The sequence below is a fragment of the Zeus faber genome (genome assembly GCF_960531495.2).
Source record: "Zeus faber genome assembly, chromosome: 16".
Taxonomy (NCBI): domain Eukaryota; kingdom Metazoa; phylum Chordata; class Actinopteri; order Zeiformes; family Zeidae; genus Zeus; species Zeus faber.
Window position 1 is genome coordinate 19666275 of NC_137202.1, and position 19150 is coordinate 19685424.

Sequence of the window (19150 nt, forward strand, 5' to 3'; positions counted from 1 at the left end):
TGCGCCCTCCAGCACCACCTTCACTCCGCCGATTCCTTCCTATTCACGCATCTGTCCGCACATCTGTCAACCTGCTCAGCACACAGCACCGTGCGGGGGGTCCGTGAGCCTTACCTGTGAGGAGCACCGCGGGCAGGAGGACGCAGTACAGCAGACCTATCACCACCTGGATCTCCATCATATCTCCTCAGATCTGCCCCCCACCCGCCCCCCGCGGGGCCCCCCGGCCCCCCAAAAAAAAAAAACAAAAAAAAAAAAAAAAAAAAAACCCAACGGAAAAACAAAAAACAAAACCCGACAAAATCGCCAGGAAAAAAAAAAAAAAAAAAAAAAAATGACGCCAAGGAGAAAGTTTTTCCTGTCTACATAGTGGGAGAGTGAGGAGGTCGCATCCGATCCCAGCTGCTCGCTCCGACGCGCGGTCAGGGTGAGACGCTCCGGTCCGCCGGTCGGTTCCGACGCGCGCTCCGCACGTTAAGAAAAGGAGGAGGGGAAGAACACCACACACGCACCGGGGGGTGGATCCGTCAGCCGCGGTCCGCTGGCCCCGGAGGCGGCGCTTGGGTTTCCATGTCAGTGGAAAATGTGATTCAGGCGGCGAGTCGGAGGCTCCACGCAGCAGTAGTGGAACTTTGTTCGGACCGGGGAGGGAGTGTCGCGGGGTCCCGTGCCTCCACCTTCTGCCACGCACCGGGGGAAGTCCGTTTCGTATTCGACACTCATCTGCCATTGGGTGGATGTACGACGGGACAGACAGACGGACAGACGGACAGACAGACAGACAAATAGATACACGGACAGACAGATAGATACATAGACAGACAGATAACTAGATACATAGACCAATAAGTAGATAAATAGACTGATAGACAGACAGACAGACAGACAGGCAGACAGACAGACAGACAGACAGACAAATAGATACATAGACAGACAGATAACTACATACGTACATAGACAGACCGATAAGTAGATAAATAGACTGATAGACAGACAGATAAATAGACAGACAGAGACAGACAGAGACAGACAGACAGACAGACAGACAGACAAAGAGATACATAGACAGACGGACAGACAGATAGATACATAGACAGACAGATAACTAGATGCATACATAGACAGACAAGTAGATAAATAGACAGACAGACAGAGACATACAGACAGACAGACAGGCAGACAAATAGATACATAGACAGACGGACAGACAGATAGATAGATAGACAGACAGATAACTCGAAACATAGACAGACAGAAAACTGGATACATAGACAGACAGATAAGTAGATAAATAGACTGATAGAGAGACAGACAGACAGATAGATAGATAGATAGATAGATAGATAGATAGATAGATAGATAGATAGATAGATAGATAGATAGATAGATAGATAGATAGATAGATAGATAGATAGATAGATGGATGGATGGATAGATAGATAGATGGATGGATGGATGGATGGATGGATGGATGGATGGATGGATGGATGGATGGATGGATGGATGGATGGATGGATGGATGGATGGATGGATGAACTTTTAGACAGTGACCAGTTGGCTCTACGGATTAAATGTTAAAACACAGGGGCCGGGCGGGGCCAGACGTGGTTAACCCTTTGCTTGGGTGTGGTGGGTCTACTTCAGAAAACTGTAAAAGTTATTGAACGCTCCTGACAAACCAATATCTTTAAAGCTTTGTTGAATTGACCGCGGTGCACTGTGCTGTAAACAACATAAGGCCATGTCACACGAGGGCTGTGACACATCGATTTTGACATAATCCCTGTGTCACAACACGCACCACTCACAACCGCTGTGTCAAAGGAGAGCTTTCCGCTGCAGGAATGTCAGGAGACCCGGGCATCTTATCACACCATCAGAGGGCGCTGCTTAAAAGTCGAATACTAGTTTTGCGCCTCTAACTTGGTGCGATGTCATTATCCTGTCTGGGAATTGCAAAGCACACTAAGCAAAGTTAACTTCAAGATAAAGCAAAGATTAGAAAACATGGCAGTGTGACGACCGACCCGCTGATGGGGCAACACGTCAGACTCTGTGCTGAAATAAGATATGGAAATTAAAAAAAACGTACAAATGTATGCCGGGGGCTGCGTTCTTTCATTTGTTGTTATGCGATTTTCAACAATATGACGTATGGGGAATGTGAAGCTCACGTCACATTGCTGGAGTGAGCCGTCATATTTGGGGTGTCACACCAATCCCCCGCTTCTTTTTCTCCCTGCCTTTCTCCATTTTTGCACGTTTCGTATATTTGAGCAACCCGTAGCAACCGTCAAACTTCCCATTCCCTATTGATCCCAAGATATGTGACAGTGTGAAAGGTGTGACAGGATGCCCAAAAGGTCTCCCCTCATCCTTAGTCAAAAAAAAAAATAAGGGTTTCTCAAATGGGGGTACGCCTTGGGGCACGTTGGGGTCCTGCAGGGGGTACCCCGAAAATAAAAATAAAAATAAAAACACATACGATGCACATGCATTGATGTTAATTTTCTTTGTTTTTTGTCCTCCCAACAACAGTGGAGGGGGTACTCAGCTGGGGGGAAAAACGATCTCAGAGGGGGCACCCTACTACACGGGAACTGAAGTGAACGAGCAGCTCTCCCGCTGTGGAAGGAAGGAAAAAGCGATCACACGTCACACGTGATGAAACGATGAGCGGCTGCGGAAGGCCGCGCATGTTCACTGTCGAATATGAAACCGACTTCGCCCCGGTCACTCCGGGGAGAAGTTCCATAACTCTCATAACTCTGACCCCCACACCCCACCCCCACCCCCACCCAACCCCGCCACGCCGCGACACCCCAAAGGATGCAGGTGCGGGACGCAAATTGCGCGCAAACAGCTGCTCGCAGATGCGGACAGGTCTCTCCACGGCTCCGCTGACGTCTTGCACCGGCAACCTCCTCCAGCGCAATTCCTTCCGCAGATGTGGGCGTGTGCGCGCCTATGACGACCTCTAGCGGCAAACGAATTCAACATTTATATTACAATAAAGCGTGTACGTGTTACCATCTTTATGAAATATTTATTATTTATTAATACAAAATAATTAATAATTGATGAGATTCGTTATTAATAAGAATTCCAATGTTTGATTGTGTTGCTAGATTTCGACTAGTGGGGGTCGTAGGTGTAAGAAAAGTGTGTTCCCAGGAGAAACGAAATAGGAAATAAATAAATCATAGTGTTTATCGTCTTTCAGCGGTATTGTATTGTCTTCAAATCAGTGGTGGGAGCAGAATGCAGACCTTTCACTTGAGCAAAAGTACAAATACCACGGTGCAAAATGACTCCAGTAGGAGTGAAAGTGCCACCTTAGTATTTCTACCCAAGTAAGACAAATGTACTTGCTCTTAATTATACTAAAAGTATGAAAGTACTTGCCGTGGTGTCGTGGACCTTTTTCATGGAGATGAGGGCTCACGCACCTTGATCACTATTTAGAAGTGGTGTCATTGTAATTCACAAGGCCCAGGACCTAATAACGCCGCGACGAGCAATTCCAAACCTGCAGTTTGATCTGACTAAATATTCCACAAATCAAAATTGTCGTTTTGCCCCATAAATTGAATCCAACAATAAGTTGCGATGAGGTGAAATAAATGATTGTGAACCAACCTAACGAACAAAAAACAGATTTCAAATAAATTGAAGATTTGATCCTCCTTTAAACCCCTTTCTATGAGCTGTAAAATAAGGGGTCATGTGTCACAACGTTGCAAATGATTGACTTGAAATTTAAAAAAAATAAAATACGGCCACAGTTGTGTGGGTTCATAATTTCACCAGACAATTGGATTTATTGAAGTAGCCTTGAGCATAACAATATGAGTAAACCTGCTCCCATCTGCCAAAGCCCTGCAAGGAATTCAGGGAGAACCCAATGGGACTGGTTCGGGGGAGTGCTTCCTCTTGCTTTTGGTATGTTAATATGAATCCCAGGGTCAGGAAACCTAACCCGGCCGTTGTCGATGTGAGCAAACAGTACAGATGTTTCATTTGAAATGGTAGTTGGAAGTCTCCCAAACAGAATACACTTCCTCCTAAAGTACAGATACTAGATATTAAAGATTTACTTACAATAAGTACAGTAACAAAGCACTTGTACTGTCTTTGTTGTTTTCCACAATGCAAGCACAATGCAATATGCAATTTTGTAGTATCAATGAATAATGTTGACCATATGTGACCTAAAAGTCTGAAATCCTACGGGGCACCATAATTATTATAATGAATATTATAATTGATTATACTTGTTCTCATCTGGCATGTTTTGTATTACCTGAACTTGGCAAAACAGCCAAAAGGACATTTTAGTCTTACACAATCAAATCTCATTTATAATAATTCATATATCAGTCATAGCCTCCATATCCTCAGAATGACAACATTGTTTGGCGTTTGGCCACATTGTGAAGTTGGAGAAAAGCCGTCTCCATAAAATCCATGCAAGACCCAAAAGATAAGAGAGGAATTTAAGGAAAAACCAAGATGACATCATAGTGCGACCATAATGTCTACGGTGAGGTAAGGAGTCAAGCGCTGGTGTCGGGCTCATCCGGCACTTACCATTTCATTTTCATCAGCCTTTTCAAGCAAAAATGAATCAACCTCTAAATATATATTTTTTTTCTGGATGAATCTTACTCTAGAATACTTTCCAATGGAATTATTGTAAACTTCACTGTGTATACCATGAGAAAAGGAGTACAACCACAATGCAACAAAAGCCTATTCCAATGTTTTTCTCAGAGCATACTGGAATAAAATGTATTGCTTTATATATATATATATATATAAATTATATTATTAGACATTTGATCATATTTGATATATATTCATAATATACTGGAGTTTACAACACTCCCCCATCCCTCCCATTCCAGCCCTTAAATAATAAATGATATAAATAATTACTATCAAGTACAAAACAGAAAAATAAGTTAAACAAAAGAGATCCTTCTGTAAATATTACAGTAAAAATGTTCATAGTTCCATTAACAAAAGGTAGCTCTGAGGCAGACTGTCCACATCTGGATATATGCTCTGTGTTTTTGCACAGCCCAGGAAGGGTGGCCGGCTTTTTTGTGCACAGTTTGCAAGAGTATCCGTCAAAGAGAACTTTATTTTCTCGAGTTTTTAGAAAGTGCAAAAGCTCGTACGACTGTCAGCGATCAGCATTAACAGATCATTAATCACCCTCGGAATAAAGACAGAGTCGGCGCTTAAAAAAAAAAAAAACTACAGCAGGGATACAATCAAGCTCCCATTTAGATGCAAAAACACTCACTCAGTCAAGTTTTCAAAGGAGTGAAATCAAGGAGTCAAATTTTGATTGGGCCCAGTAACAACGGCAGGTACCAAATTATTTACCATCAATCAGGTCAAGCGGCACATATGTCACATGTCATAGGCAGCGTCTGAGACGGCGTACAGGCACACTATGTTTTCACCTGTAAAATGTCAAGATGAAAGAATGCCCTCACGGCTGAACGGGTGAAGAGCCTGCACCCATGTGTGTTGGCGTTCCTTTAGTTGGAGTGCACAGGAAGTGTTACTAAAACCATGGGGCCCGACGTGTTCGGCGTGACATCCTCTAATGGATGTATTGACTATTAAAAATGATGACAAATTTATAAAAAAAAAAAATTACAGTAACAGTATTCAGCTTTCAAAGGATGACCATATTATCACACTTGTCATTATTACACCCATTCACGTTACATCCAAAATAAACCGTTATAATGCACACAAGAAGAATTTGCATGTGCACATGTATATGATGATAAAAGCTCGGAGGTTTTTATTCAGCCACACGTTCCTGTCCCACGGTGGTTGCCAGTCGAGACAAGGGTGCGGTGAGGTTACCGCAGCAATACACCGCGAGGACGCCAGGATAGTTTCCTGTTCCAATGTATGTATTATCCTAAACACATCTTCATCATCTCCGGATCCAAACAAACAGCACATTCACAAACATGAATGGGGGTTGAGGCCTACGCCCTTCCTCCGCCCGGTCCATCGACACCGAAACCCTGCACCACAGCGCCGAACGGCGACGTCCCCAGCACAGTGGGGCAGATCATCATCATCCCAACACTCCCACACACACACACACACACACACACACACACACACTACAACTTAGGCAATAACTGTGCAAAACAGTGTAATAACAATGTCATGTAATCGTGTCATAGCATTGTGATCATTTAGATGCTCGTCCTAATGGGGGAAGGGTGCTGAGATGTACACACTTTATACAACTGCAGTGTTTTGGGCTTCAAGTCGTACGTTGTTGTCTAGTTGCCACAAACAGGCCGTGACAAAGTAATCCAAAAAATGTGGTTCACTTTTTTTGAGAATGTAAACCACTTGTTTATATCAAATGCACTTCTTTACACCGGCCATTTGTGATTTGTTGTATCGTAATGCATGAATCTCTGTGGATTACAAGTATATTGTTGAGTATAATATAAACTATTAAGTATATTAATAGAAGAAGAAGAATCTTTAATTATCACACAACACACCACACTTCAGCGCATGCACACACACACACACATGCACATGCTTTGGATGGTGGCCGGTGAAATAATAACTATGTAGAATGTACTGTGTGTTTTACCATTTTATTGGTGTTGTTTATTAGTGGACATGTTAATCAATAGTCTTGATTCGAAAACAAAACAAGTAATCTCTTTATTTTTCCTTCATTGAGTGGTTGACGCTCGTTCTAACGTTGCGTTTGATCATGTGACGTCATGTTGGCGCCGCTCCACGGGCGCCGCCCACCACGCGTTTAAATGGCCAATCAGAGACGGGTACGGACGCAAACGGGGCGTGTGTTTTTGGTTCATTTCGCGGGAAACGCGGGTCCCGGGAGCGCGGAGACAACAGGCGGTTCCGACGGAGTTGGCTCGACCTCTAACCCGCTCCCAACCGGGCTCCAACCCGCCTCTACCCCGCCTCTAGCCCGCTCCCAACCGGGCTCCAACCCGCCTCTACCCCGCCTCTAGCCCGCTTCCAACCGGGCTCCACTCCGCCTTTAACCCGGTTCCGTGGATCGTTCCGCCGGAGGGTCCGTCCATGGCGCAGGCTCGAGTTACAGATTTCTTCTCGCAGAGAAAGAAAGGAGGCGGCGACGCGACAACGCGCCGGAAGGGCCGACAGCTAGCGACGCGTGCTAGCGGCGTGCGGGCCACCGATGGCGCGGCCGGAGGCGCGGCGAGGCCCCGAACGCGGTCCGCGCGGCCCGCGCCGTGCGGGGAAGGCGACGGCGGGAGCTCCGGGCGGCCGGCGCCCCTCTCCTCCAACCCCGTGCACGACGAGTTTCTCCGGGTCATCGACGAGGCCGCCGGGGTCGAGCGAGAGGAGAGCTCCGTTTGCCCGGCGCCGAACGCGAAGGGCGACGACCCCGCCAGTCCCCGGACGCCGAAGAGGACCTCGGCGGACGCCGAGTTCGACCTCGGGGCCGCCGTGTTTTCGGCCACGGCCGGCCACAGCACGGCGAAAAGGAGACGCGACGGCGGCGCGGCGGTGGAGAAGGACCCCGCGGCGAAGGGTGTGAAAAGTAGGGCCCGGAAGAAGCTGGTCCTCCCCACGGACACGGTCCAGGTGCGTGTTTGTTTTGGTGTTGAATCCACCATTTTAAAAATGGTGGATTTAAAGATTTATTCCACCCAAATACTATCTAATTATATAGTTTTGAAGGTTCATTCTACCCAAATACTACTGTCTAATTATATAGTTTTGAAGGTTCCTTATACTCAAATACTATCTAATTATATAGTTTTGAAGGTTCATTCTACCCAAATACTACTGTCTAATTATATAGTTTTGAAGGTTTTTTATACTCAAATACTATCTAATTATATAGTTTTGAAGGTTCATTCTACCCAAATACTACTGTCTAATTATATAGTTTTGAAGGTTCATTCTACCCAAATACTACTGTCTAATTATATAGTTTTGAAGGGTCCTTATACTCAAATACTATCTAATTATATAGTTTTGAAGGTTCATTCTACCCAAATACTACTGTCTAATTATATAGTTTTGAAGGTTTTTTATACTCAAATACTATCTAATTATATAGTTTTGAAGGTTCATTCTACCCAAATACTACTGTCTAATTATATAGTTTTGAAGGTTCCTTATACTCAAATACTATCTAATTATATAGTTTTGAAGGTTCATTCTACCCAAATACTACTGTCTAATTATATAGTTTTGAAGGTTCCTTATACTCAAATACTATCTAATTATATAGTTTTGAAGGTTCATTCTACCCAAATACTACTGTCTAATTATATAGTTTTGAAGGTTCCTTATACTCAAATACTATCTAATTATATAGTTTTGAAGGTTCATTCTACCCAAATACTACTGTCTAATTATATAGTTTTGAAGGTTCCTTATACTCAAATACTATCTAATTATATAGTTTTGAAGGTTCATTCTACCCAAATACTACTGTCTAATTATATAGTTTTGAAGGTTCCTTATACTCAAATACTATCTAATTATATAGTTTTGAAGGTTCATTCTACCCAAATACTACTGTCTAATTATATAGTTTTGAAGGTTCCTTATACTCAAATACTATCTAATTATATAGTTTTGAAGGTTCATTCTACCCAAATACTACTGTCTAATTATATAGCTTTGAAGGTTCCTTATACTCAAATACTATCTAATTATATAGTTTTGAAGGTTCCCTATACCCAAATACTACTGTCTAATTATATAGTTTTGAAGGTTCCTTATACCCAAATACTATCTTATTATATCGTTTTGGAGGTTCATTCTACCCAAATACTACTGTCTAATTATATAGTTGTGAAGGTTCATTCTACCCAAATACTACTGTCTTATTATATAGTTTGGAGGTTAATTCCACCCAAATAGTCTAATTATATAGTTTTAAAGGTTCATTCCACTCAAATACTACTTTCTGTCCAATCAATTGTAGTTTTAAGTATAAGCGTAGAGATGGTTATGGTTAGGGTGTCGTCCGTCTTGTCCACGTGTCCTAGGCGCTATCATGAAAAACTAGGGTCCTAGGACTGAAACCGCAGCCTCCTATCGCAGGGATATTCTCAGTTATGCTGCAATATGCTTTACTTTGATGTTGTCCCCTCCCTTGTCTAGAAGACCACTGCCCATTGCCCGGAAGGCCCCAAGCCTCCAACGCTTTCACCCACTAGAACGAAAGACCCCAAGGACCTCAGCCATGCAGGGCAACATGACAATGTGAGCGGATGGTCAACCAAACAATATTTGAATTGCCAGGAGTTTTAACACATTTATATTAAAGATGTTGGGACATTAAAAAAAAAAAAAAAAAACATGTATCCTCTGTAGTATTGCATTTTCTCTTTATATATCTGACTACCTCCATGCTCTTTTTATTGTCACTATTTGTGTATAATTCAAGATGTTTATTTGTCACATACATACACATATATATGTAGTGACATTACATCTGACAATTTTATTTTTATTTAAAATGTCAATTTTTTATTTTATCATTACAATTATTCTCAATTTTTTTTCAAACTGTTAAGTTTTTTTTTTAGTTTTTTTTTTTTAATAATGCTAATGGTCTGTAGTGTAATGCACCAAACCTCACCAGAACAAATTCCTAGTGTATGTAGAAATGTACCCAGTGGAATAAACTGATGCTGATTTGGAAGCTGACAGCGTGTCCTTTCTTTGGCTCTTCCAGGCCTTGTCCAAGGAGGATCTGGTGGCCCTCAAGTCACGCCTCGAGAGGATCAAGAAACAGGCAAAAAATCTGTCCGGTCCCTCTTCCTCCGCCGTTTCAACCTCTTCTGACTCGAGTGCAGTAGTGCCCCCAACTGCACCTCCCCCCGCCATTGATATTGCGAGCCTGAAGGCCAGGGTGGCACGTGCCAAGGAACTTTCTGCCAAGCCGACGAGGAAAGCAGAGGCGCAAGAACAGCAAAGCAATCAGCCCGAGGCACAGTCACAGGATTGGTGAGTAACCATATGTGCAGTAACTATTTGCCCCAAAATGAATTACTATGTGCACTGTATACTTATAATTTCCTTCATTCATCCTGTGCATATCCTGTGGCTTCTTCAAACTACAAGTGGTTCTGAGGCGGTGATGAAGTCATTAAATCAACACTGAAGTTTAATCTACTGCCTGCCGTGAAAGCTGGCATGCTTACATATTTATTTTTTCTGTCTGTTTGTCTTCACCCCATAGCGACGCCCAGCCGGCCTACCAGCGCTACCATGCGCTGGCTCAGGCCGGAACCCCTGGCCTGACGCTGCCGTACAAGTACAAGCTGCTCGCAGAGATGTTCAGGAGCGCAGACACCATCACCAGTATTCTCTACAACCGCACCGAGACTGTGACCTTCACCAAGGTCAAACAGGGCGTTCAGGACATGCTGCACAAGTGAGTAGATCGATTCTAGGTCCGCGTGGTGTCTGTCGCGCGACTGGGAATGTTTTACAGCGCGCCCGATACACCGCCGCCACCTGTCTGATATCCATCGCTTCCCTTTATTTTGCTCCCCCACAGGCGGTTCGAGGAGAGTCACCTCGGCCAGATAAGAACGGTCTTTGCCGATGCCTATAAATTCAGACAGGAGAGAAACATCCCGACGTTCAACTACAACATAAAGAAGGGCAGCTACCAGCTGACTATGGAGCCTGTGATTGAAGCTGGTGAGGGCCTTTGTCATATATAATTTAACTCCAAATGAAGATATTTTCTTCATTTACTTTTTACTTTTGTCCACAAGTGAAGCCCCTGGTGTACTGTCTCTCTTGTCCGGGTCGTTCCCGTTCAACAAGATCAATACTCGGCAGAAATCTATCCGAATTTTAGATGTACTATGAATATTTATCTACAGGATCTGTTTTGGAATTGGACTAAATGGTCTCTCTTCCCTCACTCAGACCAGAAAGAGGCTCGTCCCCTGTTGACGGCCACTCGGCTCCTCGAGAGAAGACGGGTCTTCCACCAGAATCTGTTGTCTATTGTCAAACTGCACCACAAGGTCTGTATACACACACACGCGTGCGCCCTCCCTATTGTGCAGTAATCTCTGCCATTGGTCAGAAAATTCAGGCCTAAGGCGAGATGTTGAGACGCTCATCTTTTTCATGTCATTATCTTCTTCAGGCGTTCCTGTCTTCGCTTCTTCCCCCGTTATCAGTCCCGGAGGACCAACTGTCTCGCTGGCACCCGCGCTTCAACGTCGACATGGTGCCGGTGGTCCAGGCGTGCCCTCTTCCCCAGCCCCCCAACGTGGAGAGACTCACAACCGCCAGCGAGGTTCTGGACAAGGCCCGCTCATACATGACTCTGAAGGTGAGTCGTTTATTCGACACGCTTGTTATGTTTTCAGGATACCGGTGAGGGGGTTTCGTTGACCGCAAGACGGGTCAAAGGGCTTTGTGTTTCAAGGAAGCAACCTTACTCTTACAATCACATAGTGTGTCTCACGTGGCCTGCATAGACTTTGATTCATTTTCGTGCAATACAGTGTGTGGCAATCAGGAAAACCACCCCAATGTGATGAACAGGGTGATGTGAACAGATTCTTCCTTCGAGGCTTTAAACCAATGACGGGCAATCCCAGTGCTGCTGTACTGTGGAGGTGAAATGGGGTTGTTAGCTTGACTTACCTTCTCACATGTGTAGAAATGTATATTTTTAATTGACCACACAGCCCCTGTTACTTTTGGACACTGTAGTCAGCAGCTGTTCCTGTGCTTCCCCGTTCAGATGGAGAAGGCTTTGACTGCTGCCTGCTCCAAGGCGGCAGGAGCCCAGGCAGCAGATCCACAGCACGTCGCGCCACAAATCCCAGCAGCGATCCCGCTTGCAGTAAACCCCCCTCCAGCTCCCGCGGCCCCTGCACAGAGCGCCGGCGCCCTTAAAGGAGTGTCTCAGGAACTGCTGGATCGGGTAGGCAAATTATTATTATTTTTTTAAACACAGACGACATTAAGCTTTAATGTCTGTCTGCTGGCCAGAAACATTTCATTATTACATGTCGAACCCCTCTTCATTCTGTATGTTTGCACCGTTACATGTATAAAAGACGCCTGAGTGCCTCTGCCTATACATCCTGTGTAGCACTAGCGATAACGCATAGTATTGCGATATTTTTTCGATACTGATCTCAATACAACGAATGTTGATATTGTCGTATCGCGAGATCCCCGTCTATGTAGCCACCTACATTGCATATAATGTTTATATATTGAGCGGGGAAATAAGTCACTTGGGAGACGCCATCTGGAATTGTTTCTCTCTCTGTTTCTATTAGATTCGAGCCAAGGAGGCCCAGAAGCTTATGGCGGCCATGACACGGAACCCCGTCCAGGAGGGGCGCTTGCTGATCATGTCGCGGCTGCCGGAGCTGGCGCGGATCCTGCGGAACGTCTTCGTCGCAGAAAGGAAACCGGCTCTGGTGATGGAACTGGCTTGTAACAGGATGGTGGCCAGTTACAGGTCTGCCCTCACACCAGGTGCGTTTCACTTTGGTTTTTTCATTATGGCCAGATGCTTTTAGATTGCCCAACTGCTTCTGTATTGTTTGGCTAATTTAAAAAAATATATATTTAAGTCTGTATTCTTATACCACTATTGCTGAGTGAAGTAAAATTTTAAATTACTTTTTTTTTTTTTAACTCCTTAGTTGAGATGGAGAAGCACCTCCAGCTGTTGGCAGAGCTGGTTCCCGATTGGCTGACGATTCATCCAGTCAGGAAGGATTTATACCTGAAGCTGAGCAAGAACATGGAGTTGAACATTGTTTTGGACAAACTGGCCGCCCGGCTCAAAGAGGAGGAGAGGCTTTGATGACCAGTGTATACCCAGGAACTATTCAAGGCAACAGCAAGACGCACCATATCTTACAGATGACCTGCTACTGTGAAGATCACCTTTTTGGGTCATCTCCAAAACAATTCTTTGAGTTCCAGATTCCTAAATGGAGAGCAAATGGTGTATTTCGCTGGGGCCTAATGTGTCTAACAAATTGTCTTCTGTGATTATTAATTTTTTTTTTTTTTTAAGTTTTTCTAGAATTTTTACTTTTTTTTTTACACAAACAATTGTCCATTTTAAATGACTAGATGACATTTCTGTCTTTTGAACATCATTGTCGTAAGAATGAAAATGTGCCTTATCGTAGCCTTTTTAAATATGTGAACAGGAACTTCCTCGATGTGTGGATTTGAAGATGTTGCATATTTCATAATGTACAAAATAAACTTGTGTGACATGGCTAATGCTTACACACGCACACTGTCATTTTCATGCTGATGACTCACAGTAACGCAAAGGCCCCGATGTGACAGGATGGTCTTGCTGATAGGTACAGTCGGGGGGCTACACGCCGACCTCCAGCAACTCATGCTTAAGGAGAGCTTTTCAGGCAACAAATCTCCATAAATCTTCATTCTTGCCATCACAAGTAAAAATATACAGCTCAGGGTCTTATCTATAAAGCTATTTTCCAGTGATACCCATTGTGTTAATTGAGTACAGTGGTAGTAAACAGCAAAAGGGGGGAGATGAGTCATTGTTTTCCATGGGTAAGGCTGGATATGAACTGTTTGCCCAGTTTGTCATTAAAAATGTAAACATCAGAAATAATCGAACCTATCATTTTGAGAATATTTTACAATCAATTACTTTAACAGCATCAAATGTTGTGGATTTAATTTTTATTTTTGATTTTAATATCTTCCCCCCTGAGAACAACAAACTGGCTTCGCTCAACAGAAAACAATAACATGAGTTCATATCAAATATCTGTCACCAATCATAAGGGCGAAGACCCATAGTGGCAGAACGAGCTATAGCTGCTCAAGAAACGATGGAAAAAAAACAAAAAACATTGGCATCCGGGCGATGGCTGACAGTCAGTTCAGGGGTTTTGAATCTGTTTCCGTGTCTTCTTAAAACCATTAATACCGGAGCAGGGAGAAGACCTTGTGTGGTTTCAGCTTGTCTGTGCCCCTCAGATCCTCCAGCTCAATCACAACCAAGCAGCCCAGCACGTCCACCTGCTGCTTCCGCATCAGCTCGCAGGCCGCAAAGAGGGTCCCTAGGTGAACAAAACAGACGGAGCAGTATAAGAGCTTCACCTTTATTAACAAAACAAGACAGATGTTCTATTGTAGGTCTTCATTGTGCCACTGAGCTCACTGGACGGCGCACTTACAGCTGCAAGTGTGATTACATTTGAAGAGCTTTGCTTCCGGCAAAGTTGAATTTATGTGGACTTCATATGTATGACACACTCTTGATTAGTAACGAACCGTTAGTTAGTTACAGAATGTTCATATGTTTGTTTCAATAAACTACTCTTATTTTTTTATTAACAGAGAGGAGTTTCAAAACCAAGTAGGAAACTGGGAAATAAATCCAAAATAAAAAACACACTGGGCATCTCTTGCCAAGTTGCCATTCACTGTAGTGCGAGCTCCGTCCGGTCTCCACCCTCTTATGCCACTTTCACGTTCGCGGGCAATGTCCGATTTTTAGGCGGACGTAGCTAATTGCATTACAAAAAGGAGCACAGCTTTTAATTCAAAGTGAAAAATAAAAGAAGAAGAACAAAAAAAATCTTACATAATTTCCCCACACATTCCTTCACTTGCTATGCCAAACCTGCAAGCTGCTCCTTAAGACACTAGAAATAATAGGCACGGCGACCGTTTAACCTGGGAGGCAACATCTGCAAATGTCAATAACAAGTGAAACGGGTCTCACCTCCAGTGGCCAGAAGGTCATCGATGAGCAGAACTTTCTGCCTGGGAGATAATGAATCCGCCTGGACCTCAACTTCGGCCTAAGTGAGAACGACAGCGTGAGGTTTAAGGTGAGGAATAAACGGGAAATGACTTTTCTACCAACGGACGACGTCGTTGTATTTTGAGATCACAGACAGTGGTAATACTGGATTTGGATCTTGAGCGCCACAGCATTTTGGATTCAAACGCCATTGATGGCTCCATCCTGTTTTGGTGTAGATGTGTGTTCACCTTACCGTGCCATATTCCAGGGTGTAGCCAACAGATATCGTAGGTCCTGGCAGTTTGCCCTTCTTCCTGATTAGAACAAAGCCCACTCCCAACCTCTGGGCCAGCAGTGGCCCAAAAAGAAAACCACGAGCATCTAGACCTGGGGTGGGGTCAACAGGAACGAGGTCACTACATAACAGTACGTTTATAAAGACGAGAGAAGATTTGAATACTTTATTCCCAATTTTCTATCTCCTAGTTAATTTTTTAGCTTTTTGACATACATAGCCTTGTATTTTTCCTATTACTTCATCATTATTATTGCCTGTTTTGATGCGAGTTGCTGCGACACAGCAATTCCCCTCTGGGGCTGAATAAAGTATCTATCCATCTACCTTATAGATTACTATACCACTATACCTATACCTACACCTATACCATGGCAACCTAGCTGGCATCTCAGGCATGTCTGGAATAAGCCATGCCTAGGTGTTATCATCCATAGGTATACCACTGTGGATTATTTACCCGTCTTGTATAGAAATGGAGAGAAGGTGAGCTCTGGTGTTGCCTGGTCCTTTCTTTAGGACGGTAATCTAGGTAAGGCAGAGTTGGTTGATTATCTCACAGCGATTTACTATCCACTGGCCTTCATTTTAGGTTTTGAGCGACTCCCTAATCCGTCGTTGGCATCGGCTGCTCCCAACAGGTGGTGCAGTTACTCCAGTCCATGACGCGGTTCCCACCCAGATTGCGCTGATATAAAATTGTCATGGGCTGGCTGTAGTTGAGTGAGCGCTTCGAGTGTCTCACATGTGTAAGCCTTGAAAATCAGGTTATATTGCAAGTCTTGTTCAATAATGTACTATAACATACTATTGCCCATGTTCAATGCTATTTTTCATGGACCAATAATAGGTGCACCGCGATGCGTGGCTTTACAGGGCTGTGCATTCCCGTCTTTGGGTGTATTTTACGGGTCAAGCAATAAGATGGATTGGACCATTACTTCCTCTCTGATTCCTGGTATACTGATGGAATTTAGATGATCTGTGATTGAGTGTCTGCCTTGAGGTGCAGAGAAGAAAACCGCAATATTGGATCATGGGAGGCAAATCAGCCACATAATCCTCCTCAGTTAGAGCAATTGATGGGGATAATGAATTGGGGAGACATTTTAATTGGATTCTAGACTCCATAAATGACCCATTATACTGTGTTATACTGTAAAGATCGTTTTCTACTTACCGACTACCAGATCTACCTGCGGGTATGACTGTCTTACATGCTCCTCAAAAAGATCTATCACCGCCGTGAGCGCTGCCGGGCTCTTCAGAATGGGACAAATGTCTCTGCAAACGACACGACCAAATAACAGAGATTTATGGAAATCTGTTTTAACGTTTAATCCATAGGAAGAACTAGTCACTTTTGAAAAGTTACTAGTACTTATATTGTAGTTACTAGTTGATAGATACTAGTGGGAATAGATACTAGTAACAATGGGAATAGATACTAGTAACAATGGGAATAGATAAAAGTACCAATGGGAATAGATAAGAGTACCAATGGGAATATATATTAGTAACAATGGGAATAGGTACGAGTACCATTGGGAATAGATACTAGTACCAATGGGAATAGGTACTATTAACAGTGGGAATAGATACTAGTAACAGTTGGAATCGATAGGAGTACCAATGGGAATAGATACTAGTAACAATGGGAATAGAAACTAGTAACAGTGGTAATAGATATTACTACAAATGGGAATAGATATTAGTAACAATGGGAATAGATACTAGTAACAATGAGAATAGATATTATTAACAATGGGAAGAGATACTAGTAACAATGGGAATAGATACTAGTAACAGTGGGAATAGATATTAGTAACAATGAGAATAGATACTAGTACCAATGAGAATAGATACTAGTAACAATGGGAATAGATACTAGTAACAGTGGGAATAGATATTAGTAACAATGGGAATAGATATTAGAAACAATGGGAATAGATACTAGTAACAGTGGGAATAGATATTAGTACCAATGGGAATAGATACGAGTACCAATGGGAATAGATATAAGTAACAATGGGAATAGATACTAGTAACAGTGGGAATAGATATTAGTACCAATGGGAATAGATACAAGTACCAAAGGGGATAGATACTACTAACAATGGGAATAGATACTAGTATCAATGGGAATAGATATTAGAAACAATGGGAATAAATACTAGTAACAGTGGGAATAGATACTAGTAATAATGGGAATAGATGTTAGTAACAATGGGAAAAGATACTAGTAACAATGGGAATAGATACTAGTACCAATGGGAATAGATACTAATCTGGGGCAAATATTTAATATCTCAAACAAACAAACACAAACACACGAAACACAAAAAAGATGTTAGAGGGGGTACACTACTAAAACAAGATTTTAATAATAAGTTAGAGAACCACTGGACTAGTAAAACTGAAACAGTTGGAATAGCAGCCAAGTAACTGAAATGCAAGCACCGAGTGACTGGTTAATAACTATGAACTACAGGTACTTCTCACTTAACGACCTGCCTGTTTAACGACCGTTGAGACTTGCGACCGGCTCTCTGACCAGACTGTATTGTACAATACCGGTGTCTCAGCGTCGAGCATCTCATTGCGCATCAACCTTTATATACTATATACACTATATACACAATATATACACAATATATACTGTATACACCTCATCTCATCACCGTTCTCAATCTCGTTCCCGCAGTCTGGCCACGCGCTCTTACCGCGAAATAACCCCGGTCCTCGCTTTTCGACCCATTCACGTAACGACCCGGTCCCAGGAACGGAGCTCGGTCGTTAAATGGGGAGTACCTGTATTCCTGTTAAACGGCTCACCATGGAGACGGTCGTGAGGGGGGGGGGGGGGGGACACCGGTCGGTGAAGAATTACTGCGCTTATTCTGTTTGGGATCCGCGGGTCAAGCAGAGCTCACCCTGCAGCTGGAGCTTTGTGGGACGTCCACAGACATGTCCGCTACACACGCGCAGCGGGAGGGAGCCACGCTTACAGCGAATGGAACCAGAGACACGCAGCGGCCCGACAGCGCCACGCACCTGAAAACGATGCCCTCGGTCGGGAAGTCGGGAAAGGCTCTGACGTGCCGAGTGACCAGCTCTAACTTCGGGTCTCCGGCGCGGTCTGCCATTGTCGTGCTTCTCCTTCTTCCTCTTCCTCTTCTTCTTCTTCTTCTTCTTCTTCTTCTTCTTCTTGTGTTTTCCAGCAGACTGGGCAGGGTCAGTGCAGTGCTGCCTCCCAGCAGTAAAAAATAAAAAATAATAATTAACAATGATAATAATAAAAATGACCTTTATCCTTGGACACAGGCCGTAGATTTAAGAAGGTCTACAACCTTTCTGGCAGTCTGAATCTGGTGGTTTGATTCTCATAATAATAATAATAATAATAATAATAATAATAATAATAATAATAATAATAATAGTAATAATAATAGTCCCAATGGGAATGTTTTCAAGGAGAAAGTCTCAACTTTTTCCGACTCCACAAAAAGTTCTGTCCTTCCCTCTGCGTGAAGTGGACGTTGAACTGTTTTCAACAGCGCACGCTCTGCACAGCGAGCGTTGCGACGCTTTCCCGACTCATACGTTTGAGTCCAACAGTCCCACACTCTCCACGTCCCAACTGGATCGACAGATGGACAGACAGACAGACAGACAGACAGGCAGGCAGACAGACAGGCAGACAGGCAGGCAGACAGACAGACAGACAGACAGACAGACAGACAGACAGACAGACAGACTGACTGATAGATAGACATCTCCTTTTCTCCCAAAGATATATTTTGCGGCTATGAATATAAATGAAAATACGAATATGAGAAAGCGTTTTTTTTTTTTTTTATCGTTATCGCTATTTTATCTCCATCTTGTAAATTCACAAATCCAAAACGACAATTAATTTCCTTTATTTTAAGGAAATGGAGCTTCACACAACATCCCCCATCGCTACGTCTCTGCACACACAAAAAAAAAGCAGCAACATTACAACGTTTATGATCAGAGACTTCATTCAACTCAGA

The 19150-nt window shown here is 43.4% G+C and overlaps 3 protein-coding genes across 4 annotated transcripts in view; 1 reads left to right on the top strand and 2 right to left on the bottom strand.

Moving 5' to 3' along the window:
• The window catches only part of piezo1 (piezo type mechanosensitive ion channel component 1 (Er blood group)), a gene marked incomplete at its 5' end in the record, with an annotated part of 84405 nt that extends 84227 nt beyond the window's left edge, over positions 1-178 (bottom strand). Inside the window, one exon of the mRNA XM_080016354.1 lies at positions 115-178. Within this exon, the coding sequence (XP_079872480.1) occupies positions 115-178 (64 nt within the window). The remainder of the gene's footprint in view (positions 1-114) is intronic.
• A 6889-nt stretch (positions 179-7067) lies between these two features.
• cdt1 (chromatin licensing and DNA replication factor 1) lies at positions 7068-13248 on the top strand. Of its 2 annotated transcripts, none has more exons than XM_080016323.1 (10): positions 7068-7638; positions 9175-9276; positions 9752-10023; positions 10259-10453; positions 10580-10725; positions 10960-11060; positions 11186-11374; positions 11792-11974; positions 12339-12540; positions 12711-13248. In XM_080016323.1, exons 1-10 carry the CDS (start codon positions 7111-7113, stop codon positions 12872-12874), a joined length of 2082 nt encoding a protein of 693 aa, XP_079872449.1. In that variant the 5' UTR covers positions 7068-7110; the 3' UTR covers positions 12875-13248. The 2 variants fall into 2 exon arrangements, with proteins under 2 accessions (XP_079872449.1, XP_079872450.1); XM_080016324.1 differs by having other exon boundaries at positions 9178-9276.
• Positions 13249-13723: 475 nt separating this feature from the next.
• Positions 13724-18318, bottom strand: aprt (adenine phosphoribosyltransferase). The gene is made up of 5 exons (XM_080017165.1): positions 18168-18318; positions 16294-16397; positions 15072-15205; positions 14795-14873; positions 13724-14126 (listed from the first exon to the last, which is right to left on the bottom strand). The coding sequence occupies exons 1-5, from the start codon at positions 18257-18259 to the stop codon at positions 13987-13989; spliced, it is 549 nt and encodes a 182-aa protein (XP_079873291.1). The 5' UTR covers positions 18260-18318; the 3' UTR covers positions 13724-13986.
• Between the last annotated feature and the right edge of the window lie 832 nt (positions 18319-19150).